Source organism: Akebia trifoliata, chromosome 8 (genome assembly GCF_017979445.1).
Source record: "Akebia trifoliata isolate Shusen 1 chromosome 8, ASM1797944v1, whole genome shotgun sequence".
Taxonomy (NCBI): Eukaryota; Viridiplantae; Streptophyta; class Magnoliopsida; order Ranunculales; family Lardizabalaceae; genus Akebia; species Akebia trifoliata.
In genome coordinates this window covers 39,180,303-39,194,888 of record NC_141382.1, presented here as the reverse complement: position 1 = coordinate 39,194,888, position 14,586 = coordinate 39,180,303, and the positions used below count along the sequence as shown (strand labels likewise).

At 32.1% G+C, this 14,586-nt stretch overlaps 2 protein-coding genes across 2 annotated transcripts in view; both read right to left on the bottom strand.

Moving 5' to 3' along the window:
• Positions 1-4,192, bottom strand: part of LOC147396766 (uncharacterized) — a 77,032-nt gene extending 72,840 nt beyond the window's left edge. The window contains exon 1 of the mRNA XM_086451928.1: positions 4,179-4,192. The gene's annotated coding sequence lies outside the window, so the exon portion shown is untranslated. The remainder of the gene's footprint in view (positions 1-4,178) is intronic.
• On the bottom strand, positions 1,714-9,453 carry LOC147396765 (acid phosphatase 1-like). The gene is made up of 3 exons (XM_086451930.1): positions 8,987-9,453; positions 7,562-7,771; positions 1,714-2,196 (listed from the first exon to the last, which is right to left on the bottom strand). The coding sequence occupies exons 1-3, from the start codon at positions 9,397-9,399 to the stop codon at positions 2,019-2,021; spliced, it is 801 nt and encodes a 266-aa protein (XP_086308056.1). The 5' UTR covers positions 9,400-9,453; the 3' UTR covers positions 1,714-2,018.
• Positions 9,454-14,586: the final 5,133 nt, after the last annotated feature.

Here is a 14,586-nt window from a genome sequence, read left to right as displayed (position 1 = left end):
AGTTATAATATGTATTATCGTGTGTTATCTATAATGGCATGTGATCTACTAACGATTTCTATATCTATCTTAATATAGAAGTCGTTTAGTTCTAGAGACATTAGAAGTTTTTATTTATTTGAAAGATTGGTGGTTAGGCGCAAGAGGAAAACAAGAACAAGAACAAAAAGAAATTTGATTACAATAATTAGTAGAACAGTCATTAGAGGAATTGCAAATTTAATATTATTTTTTTGGGTTGAATTGTGCATATGATATATAGAATGAATGAGTGCCAACATAGTTGGAATGTATTCAAACTATTGTGATGTAGTCATCCACATTTTTGTAATTGTAAGTAATTTAATTTTTACAATTACTTTTATATTAAATGTAATTTACAATTTCCTTAATAAAAAGTAATGGTTCATTTTTGATTTATTTATTTTGTGATATATTTAAAAGTGTAAGTTATATAGTTATTTATAAGTAATATAATTTATATAATTACAGAAATGAAGTATTTATATAAATATATCTAAATTATATAAATATATATAAGTTATATAGTACATATTTTATAGGTGTATATTTTATATAATTACAAAAATAAATTATTTATATAAATATATCTAAGTTATATCACTATGTATAAGTTATATAGTTTATATTTTATATAATTATAAAAATAAAATTTTTATATAAATATATATTTATAAATGTGAATTATTATAATATATGTTTATAAATCTGAGTTATTATAGTATTTGTTTATAAAAACTTATAAGTTTATATTTATATATGTTTATAAATCTGAATCATTATAACATATTAATAGTTAAAAAGTTTAACACAATAAGCCTCTTGTCTTGTTGGTAAGGAATTGTGATTTGTCTTCATAGCATAAGAGGTCCTTGGTTGAACTCCTCCTAAACTCACTATTTATAAATTTAAACAAATATATATATATACCTAGTCGAATCTGAACCCAAACCCGAAATTCGGTTTGGTCTGGTTTTGGTTTACCCAAATGTACATCTTACTGCAATTTTTTAAAGAGCTTCAATTGCCATACCAACCTTTGCTAATGCCACCCCAAGATGTGTGTTAATTCTTAGGTGATTTAGATATGAATTGAGATGGCATTAGCAAAAGTTGTCGTGGCAATAGAATCTTTTTTGAGAGCTACTATTGCCACACCAACTTTTGCTAATATCACACCCATCTATGTGCAATTCTTTGGCGGTTTACGTAGGAATTAGTGTGGCATTAGTAAAAGTTGGTGTGGCAAAGTCTCTCTCTCTCTCTCTCTTTTCTTCCTTTTAAGGTCTTTGTGATCGTAGAGAACATGTTTTCAAGGGAATATGAAATTTTTAGAGATTGCCAAGGAAGAATGAATTCTTTGAGAAAGTGATTTTCTATCATTTGATTGCACATAGGAAAATGCCACAAAGAGAGTTGGCTTTTTTAATTTTGAAGATGGAAGTAATTAAGGTGAGGACGAAACCTTTTTCTTGGGGGTGGGGTGGGAAAATATTTTCTTGCTCATTGTGAAAAATTGCTTTCGATGGAAAAATGAATTCCATGAAATATGCACAATCCTACATCTAAAAATCATATTTTCCATGCGCAATCATATAGAAGACCCCATGAAATTTTAATGTAATCTGCATGACCAAATCATTGGAATCAATTTCCCCTTAATTTATTACATATTGAAACTAATACTACATTTTTGAAAACGCATTATTTCTAATCCAATTTAATCTTTTGACTCATTCACCTCAACATTCTCATCTCTACCATGTTTAATACATAGACATATTGGTTTCTCATGGACATAATGCATTTCAATTATCTCTTATTAGTCTCTCATGGAAGAACAAAGTCAAGGCTCAAATTACCTCATGACACAAATAGCCCATCCCATGGTAGACTTACACACAAAAAAAGTTGGGGGTGGGGAAGGAATTACTCCTTTCATGAGTCCAATTAAAAAAAGAAAAAGAAATAAGACCATAATAAGAAAAATAAAAATTCTAGACCTCATAGTAGAGAGTGTTGGGAAGCTTGAAACTTCTTTTAGGAGTAGGGAGTCCAGCCAGGCTGCTCCATTGGTCTCCAACAATTCCCCAAATGCGATATCCACTGTCCATCAGTTTTTTCCTTTGATCTGCCTTGTAATTTTGTACATTTTTACCATCATCTTGAAGACCCCTACATCAAATAATTACAATCACTTTCAGATTTGCTTTCTATATTTTAAAAAATAAATAAAAATAATTGAACTTTTAGTTATAAATCTCAACCATTCATCATCTTAATTAGGGTTGTCAATGGATCAGATCGAATATAAAATCCCATCCGTTTTGATAAATTCAAATCTTGATCTAGGTTATTATTTTTTTTTGTTGATAACCGAGTATCTCTGAAGACAGTGGAAAGGGCTTTGCCTAGTCCATAGACCATGGTCTTGTCAAAGGGCTAGTCCCGGGGCACGTGCAACGCCCACGCATCACACACACCAAGTAAGTGATGGTGCACCCTCGCGGGTGTCCCTGAGGAATTAATGCTTATATTGGATATTGAAATCACAACTTACAGGCATTAACCGCTTATCGGTCTGAAATTGCCATTGAGCCAACCCCTCAGGGTTCCAAATCTAGGTTATTGTTTAATGGCCCACATTCAGTTCAGTTTTTTGGAATCCGATTTCCTATTGGATAATCCCGATTTTGATGCCATATTTTGTAAGAATGGATATGGATTTTAATGTGACATATTTGATTGGGTCTGAATCTAATTAAGATCTTATCGGTATGATGCCAATTTAGTACAGCCAATCCGGTCAAAACCCGAGATGTATTCATCTACAAACTCCCTCAAACACATGGTGATTGAATGTGAGTTTGACAAAATCTGAGTACTTGAAATCTGCTTCCTTCATCTAGTAAAATAAGAACCTGGTTTTGCCAAATCTGTGTCAGCGATGAGATAAATAATTGCAAATGAATGTTTGCTTGAAAAAAAATATGATGAATAATATATCCAAATCTATAGAAATGAAGGAAGAGCGAAAATCTAGACTTAAATGGGCCTCGATTGGTCCATGATCTATTTTGGTTAAATTGAAACGTACAAATTTTAATACGAAAATAAGACTAGACCTCTATACTATATATATGTACTTATTGACCATTCTATCTTTTGAACCCCCCCCCCCCCCCCCCTTTTTTTTTCTAAGATCTTTGATTGGGGTTTCAACTCAGGTGAAGACCCTCTTCGAGCATTAAAGAGATTGGATAGGAGAGTGGGAGAGTGATCAAAGAAGAAATAGATAGTTGGTTGCTGTGAGAATGCCTTCATAGTTAATCTCTTATATATTCTTATGTTTCTTGTTTGTTTTGTTTAATCTCTTCTGTGATGCGTATCCTTATTTGGTGTGACAATATAAAGATTTATAGTCTTTTAGTTTGCTAGCTGGGTTTTTACACTTACACTCCAAATTTTGGCTCAAACATGATTTAATACTAAGCCTGACTAACTTGGAACTAGGCTGTCATCAGACCCAAAATTCGATCCAATAACATTGGATCTCGACCAAGTGTTTGGGTTCTGATAATTAAGGATCCAATCCAATTTGATAACCTTTCCTTTGATAAAATCTGGAGTGTATAAATTATAGGATTCTTCTAGCCTCAAACTATGGTCGAGACTTCCATCAACCTATGGTAGAGATAAGAGGAAAAACAAGATTTTCTTATAGATCAGTTATTGTGTGTGTTTTTTTTTTCTTTGGGGGATACAGTGGTATTCCCACAGACAGCGGCCTCGGGGCTTTTGCCCAGTCCATAGATCATTGGGCCTTATTCGACATACTAGTCTCTGGGCATTGGTCCAACCCACACAATCCTTTGCTAGGTAAGTCAGGAGGCTTTGGAGGTTCAAACACAGATCAAAGGCAAGCCCCTGCTAGTGTCTTACCATCGCACTACACCCCTGGTGGGTCCAGTTATTGTTTTCTAGTGATTAGTACAATTTTTAAGAGAAATATTTTTCTAGAGAATCCCTATCCTAAATTAAATTATATTTTTTTTATATCTACTCGGATTTGAATCCTAATATCAATATTCGATAAGACCTGATCCAACAAGGGTTCAATCCTTAATGAATTGATCCTAGGTAGATCCCAATCCGACCCTTTAATAGAAATCTAAAGTTGTGGAGAATGTTAACATCCTCATGAACTCTTAGACATTAGCATTTCACACACACACACACACACACACACACACACACACACACACACACACATATATATATATATATATATATATATATATATATATATATATATAAAACACAATTGTAAGGTTCACTTTGTTACTATTTTTTGAGGAATTAATGTCCTGCTACAGTTTTGTGGGTCCACCATATTGATTTTATTGCTTTTTTTTCTTTTCATACATTCAACTTTATTGTCTTTCCTCCCCTCCCTCTCAATTTTCCCAACAATACCCATCCAATTTTATTATCTTTCCTATTTTACCTCCTTTTCAATAATACCCCTCTAAATTTATTATCATTCATCTTTTACCCTTTTAACCCAATTTATTATCTTTCCTCATCCCTTTCCTTAATAATACCTCTTAATTTTAGTGTTTTTCCTCTGTTACCCTCTTAACCTCATTTTTTTTTAATAATATCAACTCAACTTTATTATTTTTCATTTTTACCTCCCTTAACCTTAAAGAGGATGTCTGTGTCGTAGGCAATAATGAACTTTAGTATATAATAAGACACAAATGCTATGCCACTTCGCTACAATTTTGTGGGGGGATAAAGATCCCATCCATTTACAATTTTGTAGGGTTTACCCTACTCACATTATTGCATTTTCTCTTCATCCCTTCAACTGTATCGTCTTTCTTCTCCTCCTCTCCCTCTTTTTATAATATCCCTACAATTTTACTATCTTTCCTCTTTTACATCATTTTTAATAATAACCTTTTAATTTTATTATCTTTCTTCTTTTGCCCTTTTTAACCTTCTTAATTATCTTTTCCCATCTTTCTCTTTCTTAGGAATACCTCTTCAACATTATTATTTTTTCTTTTTTCACTCTCTTAACCTCAAACATTATTTTTATTTCTGTTTTTACCTTCCTTAACCTTAAAGAGGGTGCCTGTGTTGTAGGCACGCACAAGTTCAATTTATATATAGGGTTAGGATCTGGTGACTCATGGGAAAAAAAATATGATCCTAACCGTTTAAATACAAAATTCAATGGTTGAGATTTATCCTTGAGATAAGAATCTCCAAGATGTGTGTTATGGAGACACGTATGAACCTCAATGGTTGGATTTTTAAATTCAAATGGTCAAGACCATGTGTTTTCTCATGAATCACTGGAACACAAGATCTTGACTGTGCAAAAACAAAATCCAATGGTTGATAATTATCCTCAAAATAATATCATTGGGATATATATTGTTGAGATATGCATAAAATCACAACTGTTGGATTTTGTGTTTACACGGTCAAGATCTTGTGTCATTTCATTAGTCAATGCGTGCATGTGTGTACACATACATATATGGAAAAGGTCGCATGGACCGAGGGACCATGTAGAGCATGGACCAAGGTCCACATTTGAGCTATGTGGACTACCATGTTGGTCCAAATGATACCTCAGCCCTCTTGATTTATGGTTTAGATTTGGTTTGAAAAAAAAAAAAAACTCGTGAAAAAATAATTTTTTGGTTTGGATCTTGAGTTTGAAAATGGACAATTACTGAACTCCCAGATTTAAAATTTAAATCAAATGGTGAAAAAAATCTCCTTTTTCAATTTTGTATTTTATGGTCTAGATTTTGTCTTTTATATATGGGTTAGGTTTTGCAACGAACATTAGGGAACCACCATTGGGAGCCTAAATTTGTCCTATATGGGGCAAAAGTTTTGGATTGGGTTGGATTTTTGTGAGGTTGGTTTGTACAGTGAGACGATCATCCCCACAAAAAATCACCTCAATCTGGAACTTCTAAACCCATAAAAGTGGTTTACAAGTTGAAAAATTGTGGATTGTAAATTTTTACCATTAATTTGTAAAGCAATTTTGATGGGGAATAGAAGTTTCAGAATGAGTTGTTTTTTGTGAGGATGATCTTCTCAACATAAAGACCAGCCTGACAAAAAATAAGCTTAATCTAAAACTTTTAACTTGTATAGGACAAATTTTGGCTCTCTTTATTGGTTACCGAACCTGACCCTATATATATAATAAATCACAATTGTAAGGTCCACTTTTGTGAGGAAAAACTTTCATCTAATTAGGATAAATATCCCATCCAACTATAATTTTTGTGAGGCTCACTTTATTACTTTTTCTCTTCGCTCTTCTAATTTTATTATATTTTCTTTTTTACTTTTTAAACTCATTTTATTGTTTTTCACCCTTTACCACATAACCTCAATTTTTTTTAATATCCCCCAACTTTTTTTTTCCCGCTTTTACCCTCTTAATCCCAAAGAGGTTTTTGTGCCATAAACACATGCGAGCTTTAGTTTATGATAAAACACAATAGTTGTCCCAATCTTTATACCACATAAAGAATCTTGAAATATATATATTTTTTTAATCTTTATGATCTTCTTCCCCTTTTCAAGAGTAATCCCAACTTTATTATTTTTTCTCTTCTACCCCACTTTTCAAGAATATCCCTTCCATTTTACTTATTGCCTTTCATTTTCTTCACTTTTTCAATAATACACTTCCAACTTTATTGCCTTCCTTCTTTTCTCCCTTCTCTTATAATAACCCTCCAATTTTATTAATTTTTATATATTACCCCTTTAATCCTAAAGAGGATGTCTGTGCTGAAATCTAGTATATATACATATAGAGTATTGATTTTGTAACTTAAACTGACATAATAACTCAAAACTCACCGATGTGGCATGTGCAAAGATTCGTAGATTTTTTGCCTTGGGATAAACAATTGCACATGTTTATGGGGATGTGCAATTGTGTATCCTGAGGAAAAAATCTATGGTTCTTTGCACATGCCATTTCGATGAGTTTTTGAGTTATCCTGTTTGGTTGAGTTACAAAATCATTGCACACACACACACACACACACACACATATATATATATATATATAGGGTGGTGTTTGGTAGCTAATGTTAGGGGAGCCAACATGTTTGTCTTATATGGCTTAAAAGTTTCGGATTGGGCTAAACTTTTGTGAAGATGATCTTCACAAAAAAAAAAAAAAAAAAAAAAAAAAAAATCAGTTAAATCTAAAACTTCTAAGTATATCAAAAGTGGTTTACACATTTTTCGGCAAAAAATCAATGGTCCAATTTATAAACTATTGTTGATGGGGGTTAGAAGCTTCATATTGGATTGATTTTTTGTGAGGATGATATTCTCACAATAGAGATCATCCTTACAAAAAATTAGCCCCATCCGAAATATTTAAGTCATATAAGACAAACATGTTGGTTGCCAAACATGTCCCATTTATATACTTAACTTCATTATTACCAAATACCAAGGACGAGAGGAGAGAGATCACCTTAATACAAGGCCAGTCCATCCATAGTATCCAACCTTAACAAGGTTGTCAATGGTTGCATCCCTAAGTTGTTCCCCCCTTGATGAGATCAAGAAGATCTTCAACCCTTTCCCCTTTATCTCATTAAACAATTTGAGTGTGTGTTCAAGAGCTGGGGCCTTTTTCTCTTTCATCCATGCTTCTAAAGCTGTCTTGTTTAGCTTCTCTCCCCTACACTCACAGAATATTCAAATTTATATCTTAAATAATAATTTTTATTACCATTAATAAAAAGAAACAAAAACAAATTAACAACTAACAAGGGAAAAAGTTTGAATGAGTTATTATCTTGTACATCTGAAGTATAACATAAGCTTTTAGATCAACATAATCATTGCCACATATTTCTATGAGGACACCATTTCACTCTCTATATTTTCCAAACTACCCAAAGATCAACTAATGAAATGGTTGATATCACAGGGGTGCACAAGGAAATATTCACCTTACTATACATTAGCAAGTAAAATCATAGTTTTACAACTCATTGAGTCAACTCAAACTTGATTGAGTCAATTCCACTTGATTGGATTTCAAGGTGTCTTGACTCGAAAACTTTATGAAACCAACTTGCCAAGTTAACTCGGTAGATCAACTGACTCAACTCCTCATATCGATCGAGTCATCCCCAATATAAATCACATTGGGTCAAAAACTCAACCAAGTTAATCGGCTACATATGATATTTTTGAGGAAATGTATTTTAAAAATACTTATATGTTAAATATATTTATTTATTTCATCTGAGTAGAATTGTAAGTTTTTGATCCTTCTGGATTAGTTGGACATTCGATTCGATTCGATTGAAGCTCTCGAGTTTTAAAACTATGTAAAACTTCATGTTGATTAAATACACTTGAAAACACGACTCAATTTAGATGTTCATAGAGTTGAATCTCAAGTCAAGTTCGCTTAGTAAAATAAGAGAGCTTCTATTGCCACACCAACTTTTGCTAATGCCACCCAATTCATATGTAAATCACCAAAGAATTAGCACATTGGGGGTGGTGTTAGAAAAAGTTGGTGTGGCAATAGAATCTCTCTAAAATAAAAATATATATTTAGCCTATTAGACTTTAAAAATGTTTCTTAATATTTTAAAATTAAGAATCATATTTATTTCTGTTTCCCAAAAGGATTAAACAAAAGTTCACAGCTTGGTCTAGTTTCCATCCGGCTCAGTGCATGTCCGAGTTGACTCGGATGAGCTTCCAACTTGATAGTGCGAATTAATTTAACGAGTTAACTTTACTACTGGATCAACACACAAAAAAAATCAATTGAAACGACTCATCTGAGGTGACTCAATGAGTTTTAAAACAATATAATTAAACGTTAGTCCAAAATTGAAAAAAATTTAGATGGAGTTGGAGGAGAATAAGTTACCCAAAATGATGTTTTTTGTAGTAAGGAACACTTGAAAGGAGAGTCTCGTCGATGTCGAAGATCCATGCATCTTTACCATCTCCCTTCAAAGCAAAGCTACTACTAAGATACACTCTGCATTCATCGAGAGCTCGTTCCATGTCGACCTTGTACTGAGTTGAAGTCATGTACTTTCCAATGAACTCGGCACATTCTTCGGGTACAACTTCGAATCCACGGATGTTGTTAAGCTCAACATTGATCCTCCAACTCTCACAATAATTCTTCAAGCTGATCTCAAAACCCTTCTTCCCTTTTTGATTCAAAATATTCCAATCTGCATATGCTAAACCAATGAACAAACTCAAGAACCCTAGCAACAACAATATGTTTCTTGCCATTTTTTTTTTCCCACAAAAAGAAGAAAAGAACATGAGATGGTCTTGGGATTAGTTTGTTTTGTATTAAGGCTTTGAAAATGAATCACACCCCACATGGGTTGTAGAGTATATCACATGATGTTAAATGATGGACAATTATTATTTTTAGTTGATCTTGTACTGTAGGGAGTTAGGTAGCTAAGTAACTACTAATCCTTTTTTGCATATACGTGGAATATTATTTTTCATGAGGTGATCTTGTGTTTGGAACTCACGACGAAAAATTGTTTAAATTTAATGGCTAGAAATCATTAATCAGAATGATCTTTTGAATTTAGATCTATCATAGCAAATGTGACTAAACAGGTACCCAATTTGATAAAAATAAATAAATATAGCAAGACAGATATATTACTCTTTTGATAAATATTTTTAAAACATGATATATAACTCTTTTGGCCCCATCTATGCCCCCTGAATACCAGAATTCTGAAACAAGAATAGTACTCCCTAAATTATTAAGACATAAATGTAAATGGAAGACCCTCTCAGATTTTAGAATGTCTAAAGTGCCCTTGATTTGTTGACACCATAAGCCACTGTAAGGTGGGCATTTCTGTCATTTCACTAAACTTCTAAGTCAATCAAAATGCCGCAAATTAAGAGAGACTGGAAGTGTGGTGGACAGCATGATGGCTGTTTTGGCCTTAAAAATAATAAAAAGAGATAGTGGTGGGATCCATAGTGTCTTAGTTGTATTGATAATGAATGTTGAACGACCCCTCTTGTAATCTTTTGTTTTAGTCAAAATCTATCTGACTTTGAGCATCTCTTTTGGGATTTTTAAATCACCAAAAAGGATTAGACCCCACCCACTTATTAAATCACCGAAACGGATTAGACGTGGATTGAACTAGAAGTTTTATCTCTCTCACTTGTATCTCGATAAAAAAACATCTATGATTCTGATACACATTCACGTCAGAAAGAGGAGGGTTGATGTAATTGAGATTGTCAAATTGTGAGATTTTTGACAGAATAAAAAAGACATCTTGGGAGTTTCAGTAATGATAGAATACGACCCCAATAAAAGTGCGTGCATCTATCTCCCTACGATGTACATTTCAATGTTACTCAGCACGACTCATAAAAGTAATAAAGTAGAGCGAATATAAGCAAATTGTACATGAAACATAGTTTTAAATACTCGTGGGTCAACTCGAAACTTGGATGAGACAACTTGGCTCGATTGGAGTTTGAGATGACTGCCCAAAAACTTGATGGAACCAACTTGTCAAGCCAATTCCAAAAAATTGGCGCTTTGCCTCGAACCGACCTGCCATTTACCAGGTTAGGGCTTGAGATATTTTATATGGGTACATACAAGAGTACTTATTAAAAATGATGACTTGTTATAAGGTACAAAGTGTGCGGTTGACGTGGCAAGTGCATAGAACCATAGATCTTTTTCTTTGGGATACACAAGGAGAAAGATCTACGATTCTAACAATATACATTTTAACACGTCATTTTATCATTAGTCAAAACTGATTTGTGAAGAAATTCTTTATAAAGAGATTGTGGGCTAAGTATTTGGGAAATTTCTTAATATAATAAAAGAAATTCATTGTAGTATATTGGCTAGGCCGGAAATAGTCGTAAAGATCATGCGGCCTTGGCTGAGGCATGATGGGCGTGGACTAAAACTATTTATTCGTTGGCCCTATCTGACCCGAACCATTTACAGTCCCAGAAGCAAATCAATTCGTACATAATATATTTTTTTTAGAAATTTTTTTTAATTTAATTTAAATTGTTAAAAATATTTATAAATTTAATATATTTTCATTTGACTCATGAATGCCAAGCCGATCGAGTTTTCAAATTGACTCATGAATTAGACATCGTTGCTTACTATGTTTGATGGAACTTGTATGGTGCACCCAATAACTAAATGCACACTAAATAGGTATTTTGTGGATATTAATTTTCTATTATTATAAAAAATATGAGAGATAGAAAAACTTATCACTATATTATAATGCGCAAAAAACGACGACTCAAGACAATTATTTTTTAAAAGAAAGACTGCTCTAAGTGTCGCACGAGCTGTTGTTCTAAAATGAGTCGTCGTTTTTTTTTTGCGACAGTCTTTGACAATTGGAAAAAAAATGACAATTGGAAAAAAAGGATTGTTGTTACAGTCAGAAATAAACAACTATTAACATCAATTGTTTTTCATCGACACCATATACAATGATCTATGGCTATGGTTTTTCTGGATTTATAAGTAAAAAAAATATTTTCTTTTTAATAGGTAATGACTACAAATTTTGATACAATTAATAGCATCAATTGACCCTATAGAATTAAAAAGAAAATATTAATTGTATCACAATTGAACACCTTAGCTATATCACCAAGTACCCATTTTTCTTCTTCCTTTAAAGGTGGCGGCTGAGGCCTAACATGACACAAATTTTCGACAACTGAATCACCGTCACAATTTAAAAACAACTCATATCTAGCAGTGTATTAATAATCACTAAATGTTTCATTCACTGATTGCAGACAGAACATATATTCAAAACTCTAGAATCAAATGTATTTCATTACATGGCTTAACTGACTTTATGAAAGAGTGGATGGGAAGGTGAATGAACTTACATTTTGCACGTTTTTCTTCAACAACGACACGAGGAAGTTGACACTAAGTTCCACATTTTGGAAGATCTGCTTATCCCTCATTCCACAGTTCCCCCCGGCCACTCTCCCATACAAAGAACCTCTTTCAGTTGGAACTTCACCATAGCTTTGGTTTTATTTACTTTCGACTTCAGGCAGGGAACTTTCTTGTACTATTACATAAGATGTAATTTGAATGCAATTTCAGCAATCGTGCATAAATAACAAAAAAAAGATTAGTTAATAAAGTCTTTATGTATTCCCTTAGTCAAGATGGAAATATCACCCCGAGTCCATGACTAGTGAATGCTAAGTGAAGCACATAATCTAAGAATTTTTCCATTCCATAGCTGGCAATTTAAGTTCTCCAAATGCATCATTGCATTCATCTCAGACAAAACTCCAAAAAACATTCATAAAAAATAAACTACTATTGAAATTTTTAAAAGATTAAAAAATACTTTCCTGCTTTGTTAAGACCAGGACCAAGAAGACGGGGAATCTGATGCTAGGAAAGCATGGTATTTCTTTGCAAGCTTCTTCACCAATTTCTTGTTTTTGTTAAGCTTTTTCAGTTTTGGATAAAATAACACTAACAGTCAATCAATTGGAAGGTCACTAGTACGTACATAAAGAACTGTTTGGATACCAAATGAAATATTAACACCCCTGCAAAATAGTAAATCACATTTGAAGGGAAGAGTCAATTTGACACACATATAAAAAGTTCATGTAAAAATAATAATAAAAACTTCATGCCAATGTCACATAGGTTGCATCTGCTAGAGTGAAGTTTAAATACTTGCACCAAAGATGGGGAAAATATGTATGTGAGGAATATAGATGCAATGAAACAATAAAATATGGGACACCTTTCAAAGTACAACTGCCACTAGATTCCTATTAAGAACAAAAATCAACAATGATGATTCTATGAGTGCTAAAGTGGTCAGCAATAAAATAAAATAATACTAGTAATATAATTTAAAGGCGAATAGATCCTAGTAATATTGTTTCTCTGGGAATACAGCTAATGAGAAGGAAGAAAGCAAAACCACAAACTATTAGACTATTAGTTTAGAAATACAAACTTTGGTTTTGCAATGTGAAAAAGAATATCAGAAATCTGATTTTATACCATTAAAAAGAGCACATTATAATGTTAAAAAAATCCCGATTTGCAATGTGGCTCTAGTCCGTATATGGTGTTTAAGTCATCCTGCAAATGTGGTGTATACTGACTAAACTTGGTGTAAAAATCCACTTGGTATTCAAATAAAGCACACTACAATGATGACACATTAATCAATGGGCTAGAGAATGAATGTTTAGATTCGTAAATGTGATGATTCAACCTAATTTAAATAAAATGTCCAATTCAGTTATTAACAGTGGCTACAAAAAACAATAACTATCAACCAAGGTGCCTCAATTTGTGATCAAAGTAACTCAAATAGATGTAAAAAATGAGAATTGACAGCAAGAGAGGTGATTCCATGTGATGCCAATTGCATGAATTAAGAACAACTTTCAAATCTCATCCTTGAAAATTGAAGATAAAAACAAATATGAAAATTGGCCTGGCAGGTATTATAAGTTAAAACCAATTCAATTTACATAATTATTTACTATCGAAGAAATTACTCAAATTTAAAGAAAAAATTGAAAACAACATTAAGGAAATTAAGCCCATGAAACCAAGAAATTAATTAACACCCCTATTTGCATCAAATCCCTCAAAGCAACTACTAATTATGAAAGCATATATTAGTAATTTAAGAACAACTCAATGCACCTGTAAAGCAAGTTGTCTAAAATCTTTGTTAACCTCAGGTTATGAAGCACCAAGTTTGATTCTAAGCGTTTCGTACTCTTTACTTAGGCCTTGTTTGTTAAATTGAAAAAAATAAGTGCTGACACTTATAAACTCTGAATTTAAGTGTTGAAAAATTTATTTTTTTAGATATCAAAATATTGCTGAATTCATTAAAATTAAGTACTAAATTCGTAGAATCATGTTTGTTATATATTGTTGAAAATTGATAAATTGTCTATTTTACCCTTACAATTATATTACACATTGTTTGCAAGTTTCAAATGCCCATTTCTTATCAAACGCAATAAAATATATTATTTCTTATAAAATTAAAGTACAATTCATTGTTAAATAATAAATAATACTAAAATTTTCAATTTCTGAATAATAATTTTTATTTATAAAATTCTCACAAATTTCAAATTAAAAACAATAATGTCATACAAGTCACCAAAATTTGAAATCAATATATCCATCAAAATTTTGAATTCAACATTGTCATACTCAACAAAATAACATCATTTCATATATTTACACTATTAAGATGATTAACAATTTGATCTTGTAAGGTATTCATGAATATTTATTCAGATTGTCTAAACAACTTTTTCATACCGAGATGAGTATCTCCACCATTAGTTATTTCGAGAAGAACATCTTTATCATAATATTGATGAAAAAATTTATCAGTTATTAAAATTTTACGAAGAAAATTGTGAATTACCATGCATGCAATCACT

Bases quoted from the DNA above. Each gene is read 5' to 3' on its own strand.
- LOC147396765 (XM_086451930.1), bottom strand. From the start codon at position 9,399: ATGTTCTTTTCTTCTTTTTGTGGGAAAAAAAAAATGGCAAGAAACATA. The intron at 7,772-8,986 runs GTAACTTATTCT...CTGTGAGTGTAG, and splicing joins TACAAAAAACATCATTTTGG to GGGAGAGAAGCTAAACAAGA. The intron at 2,197-7,561 runs GTGATCTCTCTC...TATTTGATGTAG, and splicing joins TGGACTGGCCTTGTATTAAG to GGGTCTTCAAGATGATGGTA.